Source organism: Elephantulus edwardii, unplaced genomic scaffold, assembly GCF_000299155.1.
Source record: "Elephantulus edwardii isolate Elephantulus edwardi_28Jun2011 unplaced genomic scaffold, EleEdw1.0 scaffold00219, whole genome shotgun sequence".
NCBI classification, from domain to species: Eukaryota; Metazoa; Chordata; class Mammalia; order Macroscelidea; family Macroscelididae; genus Elephantulus; species Elephantulus edwardii.
The window spans coordinates 4226416-4242824 of record NW_006399969.1 but is presented as its reverse complement, the minus strand read 5'-3'; the positions used below and the strand labels follow the sequence as shown (position 1 = coordinate 4242824).

Genomic DNA, 16409 nt, shown 5'->3' with positions numbered 1-16409 from the left:
AACCTGAAACAAAAGCTGGAGGAAGTGATGGCATGCCAGGCCTTAGACAAGGGTTGGATACAGCCAAAGCCTCATGGACTCCTGTGGACTCAGATAACCACAAGGAAGAGGGATAGTCAAAGTCCAAAAACCACACCTTAGATCGTGTCTGCTGCATCCGTGAGGCAATGACGAGAGCATGGGCTACAGTGGGCTACAGCTGGGCATCGGGCAACATTGTACCATCCACCTACCCTCCTTCAAAGTAAAAGGAAAGAACAACCAAACGAAACCTCAGTTGGGGACCAAAAATGACTGTGCCAGACTTAGAATGGGACCAAGATATGCCAGATGCCCATTGCTGGCTTACCAAGTGACACAAAAAGGGCATGAGTGGGCATGCGATGATGGCCGCCAAAGCCCCTGCAGCTAAAGAGTGATAGGAGTGAAGAAAACAAGAATAAATCGCTATCTGTTTCCACTTCATCGTCAGCATCCTGACATTGTCTACCACAGACAAGGAAGAAGGGCATGACAGCATGAAAGAGGATAGGAGGAGGGAGGAAGAAGGAGGAGGGACAAAGGAGAGGCAGAGGGGGGAGGAGAAGAAGTACAGTACCAGCGGCCTGTCTCCAAGCTACCCTCAGGTACCCGACAGCCACTTCTCCTACCAAGCTCCATTCCTAACATGGTAAGGGAGGCCTCTCTTGAACACCAGGCAAGGATTTCAAATCAAAGCGCAACTTCCCCAGGACCAGGGACTCATAAAATTGTTCCTGCCACTGCCAATGCCCATTCACATTGTTGTAAATGAATACAGATATAAATATATATAATAAGATATTAATATGAATATGAATACATATATAAATATACATAATAAGATATTAATAAAGTCCAAAACATATGAAAAGCACAAGAAAATCGTGTTGTTGTGTTGTTACGTGCCGTCGAATCACTTGCGACTCATAGCAACCCTATGTACAACAGCCCAAAACCCTGCTCTATCCTCTGCCAACTGCACTGCCTCTGACACACCCATCCCGATTATCCCAGTAACTGAATCAATCCACCTCATAGAGGGTGGTCTTCCCCTTCTGCGCCGTCCCTCCACTCTCCCAAGCATGATGTCCCTCTCTAAGGACCTCTCCCTCCTTACAACATGTCCAAAGTATGTCAGATGAAGCCTCAGAATCCTTGTCTCCAAGGGACAGCCTGGTTTAATCCTCTCCAGGATGAATGTGTTTGTTTTCTTGGCAGTCCATGGTACATTCAATACTCTTCTTCAGCTCCACAGCTCAAAGGCATCAATTCTCCTTCTATCCTCCCTAGTCATTGTCCAACTCTCTGATGCATAACAAGTGATTGCAAAAGGCCATGGCCTGTATCAGATGCACCTTAGAAGTCGCTAACAGCAGACTTTCCCATCGCAATACATTTTTTTATTTCCTGGTTACTGGTGCCAAGAGTGCTGACTGTGGAGCCAAGAAGACTAAAATTGTTAACAAACTCAATTTCTTCACCATCAATCCTGATGCTGCCAATTGGCCCAGTGGTGAGAATCTTTGTTTTCTTGACACTGAGCCTCAATCCATATTGGAGGCTGCAGCCCTTGACTCTCTGCAGCAAGCATTTCAGGTCCTCCTTAGTTTCAGCAAGTAGGGTGTGTCATCTGCATGATGCAGATTGTTAATAGATCTTCCACCAGTCCTGACGCCACACTTCTCCTCATAGAGCCCAGCCTCTCAGATTATCTGTTCTCCATACAGGTTGAAAAGGTATGGAGATAGGATGCATCCCTGGCGTATGCCTTTCCCAATTTTGAACCATGCAGTGTTTCCTTGCTCTGTTCTGACGACTGCCTCTTGGTCCAAGTATAGGTTTCTCATTAGAATGAGCAAGTGTTCTGGGATTCCCATTCTTCTCAGAGTCAGCCACAGTTTTTTATAATCCACAATCAATGAAACACAAATAGATATTCTTCTGGTATTCCCTGCTTTCAGCTAAGATCCATCTAACATCAGCCACAAAATCACTAGTACCACGACCCCTTCTAAACCCAGCCTATACTTCTGTCAGTTCCCTGCTGATGTGCTGTTCCAGTAATTTTTGGATAATTTTCAGTAGAATCTTGCTTGCGTGTGAAATCAATGATATTGTTCTATAGTTTCCACACTCTGTTGGGTCACCCTTTTTTGGAATGGGGATAAATATAGATCTCTTCCAGTCAGCTGGCCAAGTGGTTGTTCTCCAGATTTCTTGGCACAACTTGGCACCCAGCAAAACCACTTTGTGTTCAATGCTCTGCTGTTATCACCTTGAAATTCTTGATAATTTAGTAGGGAACCTGCATTGTCACTTTGACATAGTCCCACAAATTGTGCAGCTTGCCTTACTTGATATATAGCCTGTGAAGTTATATTTACTACATGTCTGAATAATTCACATTGGATTATAAATTTGAGCATTTATGTAAATTTCAAACCCTTCATCATGATTAGCACAGTTCTCTGTGTGTAGTAAATATGTAGTAAACATCTCTTCACTGTCTTTATCACAAGAGACCATAACACACTTGCTGGCTAATTGTCCAGCTGTCTTGTTGCTAAGGAGATAGAACTCTACAGTTACCAGCTTTGAAAGCACATTTTTAGCAGGCATCATGCTGTGATGCAAAAAGCATTAACTTGAGAGTACTAACAATGAAATGTGGAGCCATGCACCTTCACCTCTACATCCAAAAAACCAACAGTGAATAGGATGTTGGCATTTTCCTGCCCTCTTGGAGAGCTACATAGCACATCAAGATACTAAAGACTGGAGGAGTTCTACAGTGAATTAACCAATGTTAACTGACAATCTCTCAGTATTATGGAATGCAGTCTCCTTTCCTCAAGCAATGACTCACAGAAGCAAAATCTCCCAAAATGTACCTTGGAAAGCACCAGGCTAGCCGTTCTGTGATTTCTGAAGAAGAAATACTTCAGTGATTCCAGATGCCTAAGAGATTCTGCACTCCCTTCCCACCATGGGAAGAAATCTCCACAGGATGCTAAGCTCCTGAGGCCACCCATCCCTAGGTTGCTATCTCATTTCATCACCAGTGAGGGGGCCTTACAGTCTGGAAGGCTTACCCTCAGCGTTTAAGAAAACTAAGAGATGAATTGTTTGGTATGCTCCTATTAGTCCTTTAGGGACCTTGAGCAGTGTCATCCTCAAGGAGTTGTTACACTAATCAAAAGCAAAGTGTCTCTGGTGGTGCAAATCTCCCTCACTGTGGGAGAAAGATGATGAACCATCTCCTCTCATGTAATTTACAGTCTCTGAAAGCCTGCTGAAAGTTTAGCTATGAGTCAGGGCAGACTCTATGGCAATAGAATTGTTAATAACAACCACCTTTACTCTGAAAAGGACTATTTCTTTTAGGTGCCATTAAATTGGTTCCAACTTCCACATTTTTAGAAAGACCCTTTGCTGTTCAATGCTCTGCTTTTATCACCTATTATGCACAACAGAACAAAACAGTGCCTGATCTCACGTTATCATAAAAAAGACCAGGAGCTGGTTTTCCAAAAGGGTCAATATAATGGAAAAACCATTGGCAAATTTAACAAAAGAAAAAGACACAGATTAACTCAATTAAAAAATGACAGAGGTGACATCACAACAAAACCAGAGGAAATGAAATCAATAATAACAGAATACTATGAAAAGCTCTGATAAATTTGAAAACCTAGAGGAAATTTATAAATTCCTTGAAATGCATCCCCTGCACAGATTGACAAGGACAGATATAGAACACTTGAAAAGGCCCATCACAAGAGAAAAAATGGAAAAGGTAATAAAAAGACTTCCCCATAAGAAAAGTCCTGGACCAGATGGCTATACAGCCAAATTCTACCAAACATTCAGAGAGGATTTAGCACCCATTATACTTGCATTATTTTTAAAAACTGCAAAAGAAGAAACACTTCCAGAGTCATTATATGAAGCAAGGATAACCCTAATACCAAAATGAGGCAAAGACATTACCAAGAAAAGAAACTACAGAACAATATCTCTTATGAATAGAGATGCAAAAATCTTTAACAAAAGCCTAGCCAGTAGAATTCAAAAGCACATAAAAAAATAATTAACCATTACCAAGTGGGATTCATAATAGGTATGCAAGGGTGGTTCAACATAAGAAAAGCAATCAATGTAATTCACTATATTAACAAAGTAAATAATAAGAACCATATGATCTAAGCAATTGATGCAGAAAAGGCATTTGACAAAATCCAACACCCCTTGATAAAAATACTCACCAAAAATGGACTAGAAGGGAATTTCCTCAACATAGTGAAAATTATATCTGCAAAACCAAGAGCCAAGATCATTGTCAATGGAGAAAGACTAAAAACGTTTTCCTTGCAAAAATGGACCTGACAAGGTTGCCCACTGTCACTACTTCTTTTCAGTATTGTATTGGAATTGTTTGCTAGGGCAATATGACCAGAGAAGGAAAGAAAAGTCATCCAAATTGACAGAAATGGCTAAACTGTTGCTATATGCAGATGATATGATAGTGTACATATGAGACTCCAAAGACTCAACAAAAAAACTATTAGAGTTAGTAGATAAATTTAACAGAGTGGCAGGATATAAGATTAATAGCCAAAAATCAATAGTATTCCTCTATAGTAACAAAGAGAACTCAGAGAAGGAAATAAAGAAAGCAATACCATTTACAATAGCCAACCACAGTTGAGATACTTGGGAGAGAGCCTCACTATAGATACAAAAGACCTAAACAAAGAAAACCACAGAACATTTGTGCAAGACACAATAAAAGACCTAAAGAAATGGAAAAAAAATGTGCTCTGTTCATGGTTAAGAAAACTCAATATTGTGAAAATGACAATCCTACCAAAAGCAATCTACATGTTCAATGCAATCCCAATCCATATATGAAATGGATTTTTCAAGGTCATTGAAAGGGAAATTATCAAATTTATTTTTGAGAGGCAAGAGACTCCAAATAAGCAAAACACTTCTGAGAAACAAAAATGAGGTGAAAGGCATAGCACTCCCTGACCTCAGAACTAACTTCCTACACAGTAGTAACCAAAACAGCATGGTACTGGTACAATATCAGGCACACAGACCAATGGAACAGAATTGAGAACCCAGAAATAGACCCAGCTATCTATGGTCAACTGATATTTGATAAGGAAATCAAAGCATCAAATGGGAAAATGGTAACCTCTTCAACAAATGGTGCTGGTAAAACTGGACTGAAACAGGATTCACATCTCACACCACACACAAAAATCAACTCAAGGTGGATCAGAGACCTGGGAGTAAAGCCCAAAACCATAACGTTCATAAGAGACAAACTGGGGTCAAGCTTATAAGTGCTAATCCAAGGTAAAAAGAGATTGCCAGATACAACCAGAAATACACAATCTGAAGAGGATAAAATTGATGCATGATACTTTCTAAAGATTAAATCCATGTGTGCATAAAAACATTTTCCAAAAGGTGAAAAGAAAATCTACAGACTGGCAACAAATATTTGGCAATACCATCTCAGATAAGAGTCTTATAACAAAAGTTTACAGAATACTACTGGGCCTCCACAAGAAAAAGATTGATCACCCAATTACAAAATGGGTAAAAGACATGGAAAGAATTTTCACAAAGGCAGATATTCGAATGGCAGACACATGAAGAAATGCTCCAAATCACTGGCAGTAAGAGAGATGCAAATCAAAACCACAATGAGGTATCATCTCCCTCCAGTAACAGTGGCAAAATTTAACAGGGCAGCAAGTAAAAAATGTTGGAGAGGATAAGGCAAGAAAGGAAATCTTATACATTGTTGGTGGATTGTAAAATGGTACAACCATTCTCGAAGGCAGTTTGGCACTCCCTCAAAAAAAGCTGAACATAAAAACTCCGTATGACTCAGCTATTCCATTATTTGGAATACACCCTGAGAGAAATGATAACTGAGGCACAAACGGAGATTTGTACACCAATAGGTATAGCAGCATTATTTGCAAGAACGTGGAAACAACCCAAATATCTAAGTACAAACAAATGAATTGAAAAATTACAGTACATTCACACAATGGAATACTATGCAGCACACTGGAGCAATGATTCTGTAAATTATTACCTAACTTGGGAGGGACTGGAGAACATTATGCTGAGTGAACTCACTTAGTGCCACAAGGATAAATACTGTATAAAACCATTATTGTAAAATGAGTATAAGGATCGAAGAGGGGTGGGAGAGATTGGAAACAGAGGTATGAGGATGTGCAGGGAGGAGGGAGGGATTAATTATGGGGTTGTACAATTTGGTGTGTGTGGATGAGGGAAATTGAAAGAATTTGTTCTTGAAAACAATGCTTTCAAATTTTGTAAATAAGGTAGTAGAATATTAAACAAAGCAAAACAAAGAGCCACTATTGGTGTGCGTGTACGAGGATCCAATTGTGGGATGGGAAGATGACTTAAACATAGGGTTTCACAATTTGATGGGTGGAGGGAGGGATTTGTAAAGGAAAGGGAAAAGTCCGGTGTGAAAAACAACGCATATGAACTTTATATGTAAACCAGTACAAAATAAAATTTTAAAAAGAGAAATTGCAAAAGAAACAAAAGAAAAACCCCCAAAAGCAAAAATGTTTGCAACTTGATCAGTGAAGAAGAATGTGATGATAAACAAAGAAATAAAAACTGAAATTGTGCCATATTTAACTTTACATCTATCCACAAGCATTGTCCTTAAAATCAGCCTTCATTAAACCAACTGGGAGGATGAAAAAAAGAAATCCAATTGTACACAGCAATAACTAAGTCTGATGCAAAGGACTTTAAATGTTAAAGAGTAACACTATTACTTTCAAGACTAGGGAATTTCAAGAAAGTGGATCAACAAATAGGATAGATAGGAGTAGAAGTGATGTCTTTGATTTGTATTTGGTGAAAACACTGAATATGCCTTGAATTACTAAATGAACAAATAAACCTGTCTTTAGAGAAGTACAGATGGAGAAGGACGTCAAATGGTAATTTAGACTGTAAAATAAATATTTCTTTTACACCTAAGCATCTTTACTTCAAACTGAGAGGAAAAACAAGTGGATTATGAGCGTGAAGAGTGTGGTAATTGAGAAATTAAAAACAGAGAATAGAAATTGGGAGGCAAATGGTTCAGTGTCTACAGGATACACACCTGTGATGGTGTTTTTCTCAGATTTCTCCATGTGTCATTTTCTGTCTCTATAGGGGATAGTAAGTGACTCGATAGCACATATCAACAGCAACATAGGGGATAGTTAGAGGTCTAGCAGTACATCAATGGTTTTGTTTGCAGAGGGAGTAAGTAGAAGAGCAGTGTAACTCCCTTGATTTCGGTGATCTGAATGCTATAAAAGAGGTCCTGCAAGTGCAGTGATTAAGCCCTTGGCTACTAACCCAAAGGACAGCAGTTCAAATCTATCAGCTAAAGATGTATCAGTCTACTTCTACAATGATTACAGACTGGGAAACTCTGTGGGCAAGTCTACTCTGTTCCAGAGGGCCAGTATGTGTCCATCAGAATGGACTTCTTATCTTTGTTTTATTGTTAAAAGAGGAGTCCCCCTGGGTGAAGCAGTTAAGGTTTCTGCTAGTTATTGAAATTTGGAGGGTTAAGTCTGTATCTAAGAGCCTCCAAGAGTGACCTGGTATCTTCTGAAAGATGACAATCATTGACAATCCTACAGCACTTGCTGCTACTCTGAGATGCATGAGGTTGCTCAAAGTCGCAATCAACTTGACAGAAACTGGTTTTCTTTTTTGGTACCATGCTAGAGAACTCAGCTAATATGTACCATGGGCTGTAGTTATGCATGGTCTACTTGCCAATTTTCTTGCGCACTCAATGATCAGAAAATCCTTGAAAGTGTTTGGCCAATAGGAAGGTGGTATTGATACTCCATGGCTGAACAATGATACAAATGTAGGAAAATGTTAAGATTTTACAAGTGAATTCTCAAGGCATTTGAAGTTAGTGATTTGTAAAGAAAAAAATGCTAATGTCTTAATCTCAGGAGTTATTGAAGGGATAACTCAAATGGTTAGTGTTCTACAACATAATCCACTGGATTGATGGGTTTTCCTGTGTTTTATAGCTTATGTGATATCCTAACACCTTAGTTTTATCACTGGACTGAAACTGGAGGGCCACCTATATACAAAGGAGCTTCCCAAGACAGGACTAAATAAAAGGTCCGTGATTCAAACCCACCCAGCGTGATCAGGAAAACAGGTCTGAAGATCTGCTTTTTTTGGAAGGTAAGCCTTAAAAACTTATTAGCACACAGTTGGATGCTATGTGTTGGAACTGACTCTACTGTAACTAATGAATTCAAATTTTATCCCAGCCTGCTCTGAAGAATCTGGAAGAGAAATGTTGGCATTTCAAGGGCATTGAAACAAGTGTTTTGTTTTGTTTTTATAAGATAATTTTTATAAAGAAATGTTTTACCTATCACATCACACAAATGGCTTCACCTACTAAAATGTGCATGGCTCAATGAGAAATACTTATGAAAAATACCCCCCATCAGTCACAGTGTAGGTGCTTCTGTACTTGATAAAAATGGCACTTTTGGTTTATATAATACGAAAAGATTACCTGTCCCAGTGATCTCCAGTCTAAACTGGCACTGCCAATGTACACATGTTGTTTGTCAACAATCCAGAAGGAGGACTGGAGCCGGCCCTTGTTGTAGGCAGTCATGTTCATGTACGTCACCTCTGCTCCTAGAAGTTCAAGGACATATCAGTCAACTTCTGTTCTTTCTCTTTTTTGGGGGATGGGGTGGGTGGGCGGGGATATTTGCTTGTTTTTTATAGTTTTAAATGCATTTTATTGTGATTTCAATGAATGTTTACAAAACAAGAGAGATTTCGATTCAATCATCTATACATGCTTGGTTCTAGAACATTAATTTTAATAATCACAAAGTAATTGCACTTTTCTCACTTCTTCCTTGTGATTCTCATCTCCATTAATTCTTCTATATCTCTGTTTCTCCTCTTTCTTTTATGATATTATGCTGATCATCGCTATAATTGCTCATTGCCTTTTCTTTCACTCATCTTCATGAGTCTCTATTATTTATTAATTTTTATTTTCCTATCCCTTTCTTCCCATTCCTTGAAATCACCCAGCAATGAGTCCACCTTCACACAAACCTTTCCTTAGCTTTTTTATAGTAGATGTCTTATACAATACTTATCCTTTTGTGACTGACTTATTTCAACTCAACACAATGTCATTTCTATTTATCCATGCCAGCCTCTGTTTTGAAGCCCAGAACTTTTCACTATTCACTTAGGAGAAATAGTCATATCATTTTATTTATTACAATTAGCATTTAGGAGAAGCCAAATCTTTACATTATTGTACAGAAGGTCTACAATAGTTGACTTATTCCTAGAAGGAAGAGTAGAAGAGAATAAAAAAAGTTATAAGACATATTTCCCTCTGTGCAGAGTGACAAGAGAGCAGCTTTTCAAATCCAACCTGCATCCTAGTCCTAGCTCAATGGCAGGATAGACAGAGTATGTTTTTGCTTTTAATTACCAATGAATTGGACTCATGAAAATCCAGTATGTGCGGAGTTGAATTTTTGAGGCTGAAATCTTTCAGATAAAGGGAATTTTGGGGGGAGTTTCAACCATTTTGGGCTAGTTCTGCACTTCTTTGTATAACCCAAAGATCTGTAGTTACCGTTTCCCAACTCTAGAATATTTTCATACGTATTTACAATAAATTCAAAGATCATTCTTGCTGAGTATTATAGTTCTTTTCAACAGGCATTGGTGTTTCTCCCCTTTCACACATTTTTTTAAAAAATTCATTTCCTTTTATAGAATAGTGTCTGGACTGGGATGTTGGGTGGAACAAATGGTTAACTTGTCCAGAAAAATGTAGGTTTCAGAGTGCCAGAGGTGCTCCCAATGAAGAGCCAGGGGAGCTACTGCCCATAACTAAGACATTCAGAGCTTGATGGACGACAGTTCCACTCTGACAAACACGAGGTCACCATGAGTAAGAATCAACTCAATAGGAACCTGGATTACTCTTTAACTGGCTTTTCATTTTCCCTCTTCCCCACCCTCTTCCTTCTTTGTTGTGGATAGGTAGAGATCAGTAACTGCACTTTAGATGGCTGTCTACAAGCTTTTAAGATCCCACTAAAGTCGGATGTACAACACTGCTTTTGCAGACCATGAAAAACCCCATTTTATGCAATGTATTTGTCCAAATTATTTATGTAGTTAGTCCACTGCCAAGCTATTATGTATTTCTGCCTCTATTATATGAACTTAAACTTCTCTAAAGGAGCTTTTGAGCTTTATTTAAATTTGCTAACGGTACACACTCTTGAAAAGAACAAACTCTCTACATATAATCCAGGCTAAACCATCATAATCTTCAAGATCATGGGGACAAAATAGGTTTTCGAACAACGGAGAGGATGCACTCCAGTGGCACACTTCATTATCGGAGTCTTCCTTACTATTGGAATCAAAAGTAGTTTATGACTAAAGATTAACCTTATTGATGCCAAGTCAACTTCAACTCTAGGTGATGCTTTGCATATAGGGAAGAACTTCACAGGATTTATGAATTTTTTTCACTACAAAAAATATTTTTCTATTTTTCTGAGATAAATATCCAGGTCTTCTTTCTGTTTGGACTCGAACTTCCAACTTTTCAGTTACCGAGTACATAAAAAATGTGCACCACCTAGGGACACCTTTTTAATACAGAAGACACACTGTAAGATATTAGCAATAAAGAAAAGTGATTTCAACTATTTCAAACCTTTAACACTTGGGAACATGTAAACTATGCACCAGACTCTTTGTGATGAAAATGCAAAGAGAGGGCAATGGTTTGGAAGAGGATCTGAGAGGAAGGGACTATCCAGACACATATTCTCTAAAGTGAAGATGACTTTTTATGCTAGAATAAGGGCACAAGGTCCCCAGTCTCTATCCCTCCTAGCCCAAGAAATAGTTACTAACCCCAGAGGAAGAATAACTGTGACAGCACTTACGGAGGACCCCAAATTTGCCCAAAGGCACAATTTAGAGATACAACTTTCAGCACTCTTACTTTGCCCTGGGATACATTTTTAAAGTAATAGATCAAACTTAATGAAAGCTGAGGATTTGTGGAAATAGTGGAAAAAAAAAAACCTGATTAAACTATCTAACAACAAGACTTGAATGGACTAGTGGAATCATTGAACAAACCAAAGGAAGAACAAATGGAAATATGTGAAGATAAACTAAAATCAGAAGATCTCCAAGAAAACTCATCTTTGAAGAGACTGATGAGTATAAAAGTGATAAACCAGATGTGATCTTATTAAAGACTTCCTAATTAATGATAGGAAAAATAATCAACAATCAACCAAAACAGAAGACAAAGGTGAAGACTAATATTCTGATTGAGAAAACATTATACCAAGCATTTAGGGGATTATCATCTGTTGTGTTTGATATCACTGTATCTCACAAGTTTTGTAGAAATCCTTGGACAGAAGTATAAAGATACTAAAACAATACTTTTCATGGAAGATTACTTTTGTGAAAAAGAATAAAAAATTAAAACAGAAGCAAGATTATAAACTGAACAATAGCAAGAAGAAAAACAGAAGTTTGCCAAAGAGACTGAGATGAAATCTCTAGAAGATGAGTTACTTGCTGATATTTTCAGGTAGCATAAATGATCACACATTTAGAGAAGATTTTGCTCAGCTTTTTTCTACTCATTTACCACTGGTCTTTCAGTTTGCTGTACTGTGGTGGCTTGTATGTTGCTGTGATGCCACTGGAGTTTCAAATCTAAGCAGGGTCAGCCATGGTGGCCAGGTTTCAGCAGAGCTTCCAGATGGTCTAAGAAGCAGGACTAGACATCCCCTTCTGAAATAAAGGACCTTTGAAAACACTATGGACAATGGTAGGATATTGTTAGATATAATGCTGGAAGATGAGCCTGGAAAGTTGGAAGACATTAAAAATGCAACTGGGGAAGGGCTGCCTTCTCAAACTCAAGTCTATCATAATGATAAAGATGGAGCAAAGCATTCATCTAGTACAGGATCTTCATTTGCTGATGTGCTGACAAGGAGAAAGAGGTGCAAATATTCATTAATAACTGAAATGTGGAATGTAAGTCACATAAATGTTGGGGAAATATGAAGTTGTAAAAAAGATGGAATGCATAAGGTTTGACACCCAGTCATCTGACAGCTGAGATGGATTGGTACTGTTCATCTTGATTCAGACAATCACATGATATACTATGAGGGAAATGACAAATTGAAGAGGAATGGTGTGGCATTCATCCTCAGAAAAATAATTTCAAGATATATCCTGAGGTAAAATGTTGTGAATGATAGGATGCTATCCATACATATGTTAAAAAATCTTATTGATGCAACCATTATTTAAATATACATACTCGCTACAAAAGTGAAAGATGAAGACACTGAGGACTTCCATGAACTTTTATTTTTCTTTCCTTTTTTTATTAGCAACACATTATTTAATATGCATTTATGTGCAAATGGGCTAAGCCCACTCCAAACATAGTGTCAGTCCTGAAAGAATGCAGGACAGCCATTTCCACCATATTTTGTAGTGTAAAACTGATGAAATATGCATTCAAGATGCATTAAAGATAACTGATGAATGGATTGCAAAGGTTGGGGAAAAAAAGAAGGACTAGAAGTTAGAATACAGGGCCTTGGTGACAAACAAGTTTGGAGAGTGGATGATGGGATCTTGAACAAACAATGTTTTATTCATTGTTAATGCTTTTTCTTGCTAATCCATTGTGTCATGAAAGTCTCTATGTCAGCCAATTCCTTTTGGTACAGTGACTCTGTATACTCCTTACATCTTCTTTTAATGCTTTCTGGATCATTTAATATTCTGCCCAAAGTATCCTTAAGTATTGCAGCTTGGGGCTTGATTTCTTTTTTCTTGCTGAAGATTATTTTGTAAAATTTTATACAGATTTATTTACAAAGTTTGAATATATTTTTTTTCACAAAAGATCCTTCTCATCTCATTCACTCCCTCACCTATTGAATTGTGCAACCCTATAATTAACATCCACCCTCATCCCCCGCCCATCCTCACCCCTCTGCTTCCACACTTCCCTCCCTTAGATCCTTATATTTATTCATTCTACAATAAGGTTTTCTACAGTGTTCGTCCTTGTGGGACCGAGCTAGTTGACTCAGTATATAATGCTTTCCAGTCCCTCCCAAGTAAGGTAGTAATTTACAAAATGATTGCTCCTGCGTGCTGCATAGTATTCCATTGTACGAATGTAGCACAACTTCTCAATCCATGCGTTTGTGGCTGGCCATCTAGACTGTTTCCATGTTCTTGCAATAGTGAATAATGCTACTATGAACATTGGTATTCAAGTTACTGTTTGAGTTCCAGTTCTCATTTTCTTGGGACATATTCCAACCAATGGAATAGCTGGGTCATATGGAGTTATTATGTTCATATCTTTCTGAGGAAGTACCAAACTGCCTTCCTGAGTGGTTATACCATTTTGCCATTCCACCAACAATGTAAAAGAGTTTAACAAGGTGACTGCTATAATGGGGTTTTGTGTGGCAGCAAATATGGAGATGGAAGAAGATAGCACAGGGTTCAGCATAGATATGATTTTGAATCATACTTGACTTAACGGCACACACCACCACCACCACCACCACAGATACTGATGTAAACACAGTCCATCATTCAGAACCAATGAAGAAAGGAAATGTTCCCCTAGAGTCTACACTCTGAATTTAGACTTCTAAACTGAATTAATAAATTTCTATTTGTTAATGACTTGGGGGTGTGTGTGAAAAAGAGTTCCTATCTCACCACGTCCTCTCCAACATTTATTACATGCTGTCCTGTTAAACTTTGCCACTGTTACTGGAGTGAGATGGTATCTCATTGTGGTTTTGATTTGCATCACATATTGACAGTGATTTGGAGCATTTCTTCAACATGTCTCTTGGCCATTTGAATATTGTCCTCTGTGAAAATTTTTTGTAATTGGATTATTGGACTTTTTCTTGTGGAGGTTCAAGAGTATTCTATAAACTTTTGTTATGAGACTCTTGTCTGAGATGGTATTGCCAAATGTTTGTTCCCAGTCTGGAGGTTTTCTTTCCACACTGTTGGAAAAAGGTTTTGATAATCTTTGGAAGGTCCCATTTATCAATTTTATCCTCTTCATATTGTGCATTTCTGGCTGTATGTGGCAATCTTTTTATACCATAGACTAGGTTTTCTAAGTTTGATCCTAGTTTGTGTCTTATAAACTTTATGGTTTTGGGGTTTACTACCAAGTCACTGATGCACATTGAGGTGATTTTTTGTGTATAGTGTGAGATGTGGATCCTGTTTCAGTTTTCTGCAGGTTTTACCAACATCATTTGTTGAAGAGGTTGTCATTTCTCCAATTGATAGGTTTTCTTTCCTTGTTGAATATCAGTTGACCATCGAAAGCTGGGTCCATTTCTGCGTTCTCAATTCTGTTCACTGGTCTATGTGCCTGCCATCATACCAGTACCATACTGCTTTTTTTACTACTGGTGTGTAATAGGTTTTGGGTCAGGAAGTGTTATGCCTTCTACTTCTTTTTTGTTTCTCAAAAGTGTTTTGCTTATTCGGGGTCTCTTTCCTCTCCAAATAGAGTTGACAATTTCCCTTTTGATCTCCTTGAAAAATGAATTTGGTATCTCTATTGGAATTTCATTGACTATGTAGATTGCTTTTGGTAGGATTGTAATTTTCACAACATTGATTCTTCCTATTCATGAACAGAGCACATTTTTCCATTTCTTTAGGTCTTTTTTTGTGTCTTGCAGGAATGTTCTGTAGTTTTCTTTGCATAGGTCTTTTGTATCTCTAGTTAGGTTCACTCCAAAGTATCTCAACTATGGTTGGCTATTGTAAATGGTATTGCTTTCTTGGTTTCCTTCTCTGGGTTTTCTTTGTTACTCTAGAGGAATCCTATTGATTTTTGGATATTGCTCTTAATTTAACATACTACTAAATTGGCCTACTAGCTTTATAGGTGGTTTTTTGTTGTTGTTGTTGACTCTTTGATGTTTTCTGTGTACACTATCATATCATCTGCATAGAGTGACAGTTTAATCATCTCTTTGTCTTTTATTTCTTTTTCCCTGTCATATTGCCCTAACAAGTACTTCCAATACAATACTGAATAGAAGTGGTGACAGTGGGCATCCTTGTCTGGTCCCTGTATGCAAGAAAAATGCTTTTAGTCTTTCTCCCTTGAAAATGATACTGGCTCTTGGTTTTGCATATATGATTTTCACTATGTTGAGGAAACTCCCTTCTATTCCAAATTTGCTGAGTGTTTTAATTAGAAAGGGATGTTGAATTTTTCCAAATGCCTTTTCTGCATCAATTGCTAAAATCATATTTTCTTATTATTTACTTTGCTAATGAGGTGAATGACGCTGATTATTTTTCTTATGTTGAACCATCCTTGCATACCTGTTATGAATCCACTTGGGTCATGGTGAATGATTTTTTGGATGTGCTTTTGGATTCTATTGACTAGGATTTTGTTAAGGATTTTAACATCTATATTCATGAAAGATATTGTTCTGTAGTTTTCTTTCTTGGTAATATCTTTCCCTGGTTCTGGTATTAGGGTTATGCTTACTTCATCGAGTGACTCAGTGTTCTTCTTTTTCAATTTTTTGAAATAGTTTAAGTAGAATTGGTTATAGAGTCTCTCTGAATGTTTATGACTTTTTAATTTATTCTTTTGTGATGGGTCTTTCCTTGTCAGTCTAGGTAGGTCATGAGTTTGTTCATATCCTCTAAGCTTTCAAATTTATCAGAGTACAGCTTTTCATAGTATTCTGATATTATCAATTTAATTTCATCTGGTTCTGTTGTTACATCACCTCTATCATTTCTTAATCAAGTTAACGGTGTCTTCTCCCCCCCTCCTTCTTAAGTGTGCCAGTTTTATTGAGGTTTTTCTGTGTTTTTTTTTTTTTTTTAATAAAAGTTCCTGGTCTTATTGATGGTTTTAGTTGCTTTTCTGTTTTCTCTCTCATTTATTTCAGCTCTTGTCCTTATAATTTCTTTTCTTCTAGGGGCCATATGATTAGATTGTTGTTCTTTTTCTAAATGATAAAGGTGTTGTGTTAGTTGTTGTTGTTGTTGTTGTTGTTATGTGCCATCGAGTCGTTTCCGACTCATAGCGACCCTATGCACAACAGCTCTAAACCCTGTCCTATCCTGCGCCAACCGCACCGCCTCCGACACACCCATCCCGATTACCCCAGTCACCGAATCAATCCATC

The 16409-nt window shown here is 37.8% G+C and overlaps 1 protein-coding gene across 3 annotated transcripts in view; it reads right to left on the bottom strand.

The window, feature by feature from the left end:
* Positions 1-16409, bottom strand: part of PLD5 (phospholipase D family, member 5) — a 702213-nt gene that overhangs the window by 120022 nt on the left and 565782 nt on the right. For all 3 annotated transcript variants that reach the window (XM_006898071.1, XM_006898070.1, XM_006898072.1), the window contains one exon: positions 8654-8781. In XM_006898071.1, the coding sequence (XP_006898133.1) occupies positions 8654-8781 (128 nt within the window). The remainder of the gene's footprint in view (positions 1-8653; positions 8782-16409) is intronic.